The sequence below is a fragment of the Mandrillus leucophaeus genome, unplaced genomic scaffold (assembly GCF_000951045.1).
Source record: "Mandrillus leucophaeus isolate KB7577 unplaced genomic scaffold, Mleu.le_1.0 Scaffold182, whole genome shotgun sequence".
In the NCBI taxonomy this organism is placed as follows: Eukaryota; Metazoa; Chordata; class Mammalia; order Primates; family Cercopithecidae; genus Mandrillus; species Mandrillus leucophaeus.
Genome location: NW_012101832.1, coordinates 1,432,956 through 1,434,200, shown reverse-complemented (window position 1 = coordinate 1,434,200; position 1,245 = coordinate 1,432,956). Strand labels below are relative to the sequence as shown.

The window sequence follows — 1,245 nt, the reverse complement described above, 5'->3', positions numbered from 1 at the left end:
AGGCTGGAGTGCAATGGCATGATCTCGGTTCACCACAACCTCTGCCTCCCGGGTTCAAGCGATTCTCCTGCCTCAGCCTCCCGAGTAGCTAGGATTACAGGAGCGCACCAACAGGTCCGGCTAATTTTTGTATTTTTAGTACAGATGGAGTTTCACCACGTTGACCAGGTTGGTCTCAAACTCATGACCTCAGGTAATCCACCGGCCTCAGCCTCCCAAAGTGCTAGGATTACAGGAGTGAGCCACCGCACCCAGCCCCCAACTCATTTTTTATTTAGACTAAATAATATTTATGTAGATGAAACTTGCCAGAAACCCAACTTTATGGAAGTTTCCTAACTAGGAGACCTGACTGATGGGGCTCCTGGCTCCCCGTATGACCACCTTCCTGTCACTCTCTCCCTCTCGTGGCTCTCCCACCACCGGGCCTCCTGGCCCCTCCTTGAACGCTGCAGAGAAAGGCCGACCTGCCTTAATTGCCCTTCAGCATGGAACGCTCTCCCCCAGGCATCTAGCAGTAACGGCCTCACCCCGTTCAGGCTGCTGCTAACTTTTCACGTTTTATAAAGTCACTTCTCCATCACGCTCTCTCCCCGAACTTTGCTTAATGTATCTTCCTCATAGCACCTAAGGCCTGACCCCGCATGTCTTCCTTCATTTATTTTTTTTAAAATTTCTTACTAGAAGGAATGCCCCATGAAAGCAGGAACTGGCAGGCCCTCAATCCCTGCCTGTTGACAGAATGAGTTAAAAACATCTGCTATGAGGTCAGACTCCCTGGATTGGTTTCAGGAACCAAACGGTCGCCACCCGCGACCGTTTCCTCCTCTGCCAAATGGGGTTTGGGACAGTAACCACCACCCCCCGTCGAGTGTCGGGTAAAGCATTTAGCCCGGGCCTGTGGTCCGCCGCGGGGTGGTAGGAGGCGGGATCGCAGGCTTGGAAGCAGCGGGAAAGCCCCGAGGACCGAGAGCAGCGCGGAGGCAGGGGCGGGGGCGGCGAAGCGCTGGCCTCGGGGATAGCAGCGCCCACGCGGCCCCGCACCTCGATGATCTCCAGCATCTCCAGGCGCGTGATGCGCCCGTCGCCGTCCAGGTCGTACATCTCAAAGGCCCAGTTGAGCTTCTGCTCGAAGCTGCCGCGGGAGGTAACCGACAGGGCGCAGATGAACTCCCGGAAGTCGATGGTGCCGTCGCCGTTCTTGTCGAAGGTGCGGAAAGCGTGCTGCGCGAACTTGGAGGCGTC

The 1,245-nt window shown here is 56.2% G+C and overlaps 1 protein-coding gene across 1 annotated transcript in view; it reads right to left on the bottom strand.

Moving 5' to 3' along the window:
- Positions 1-768: 768 nt before the first annotated feature.
- HPCAL4 (hippocalcin like 4) overlaps positions 769-1,245 on the bottom strand; it is a 4,439-nt gene continuing 3,962 nt past the window's right edge. Inside the window, exon 3 of the mRNA XM_011977697.1 lies at positions 769-1,245. This exon is cut by the window's right edge and continues 1 nt beyond it. Within this exon, the coding sequence (XP_011833087.1) occupies positions 769-1,245 (477 nt within the window).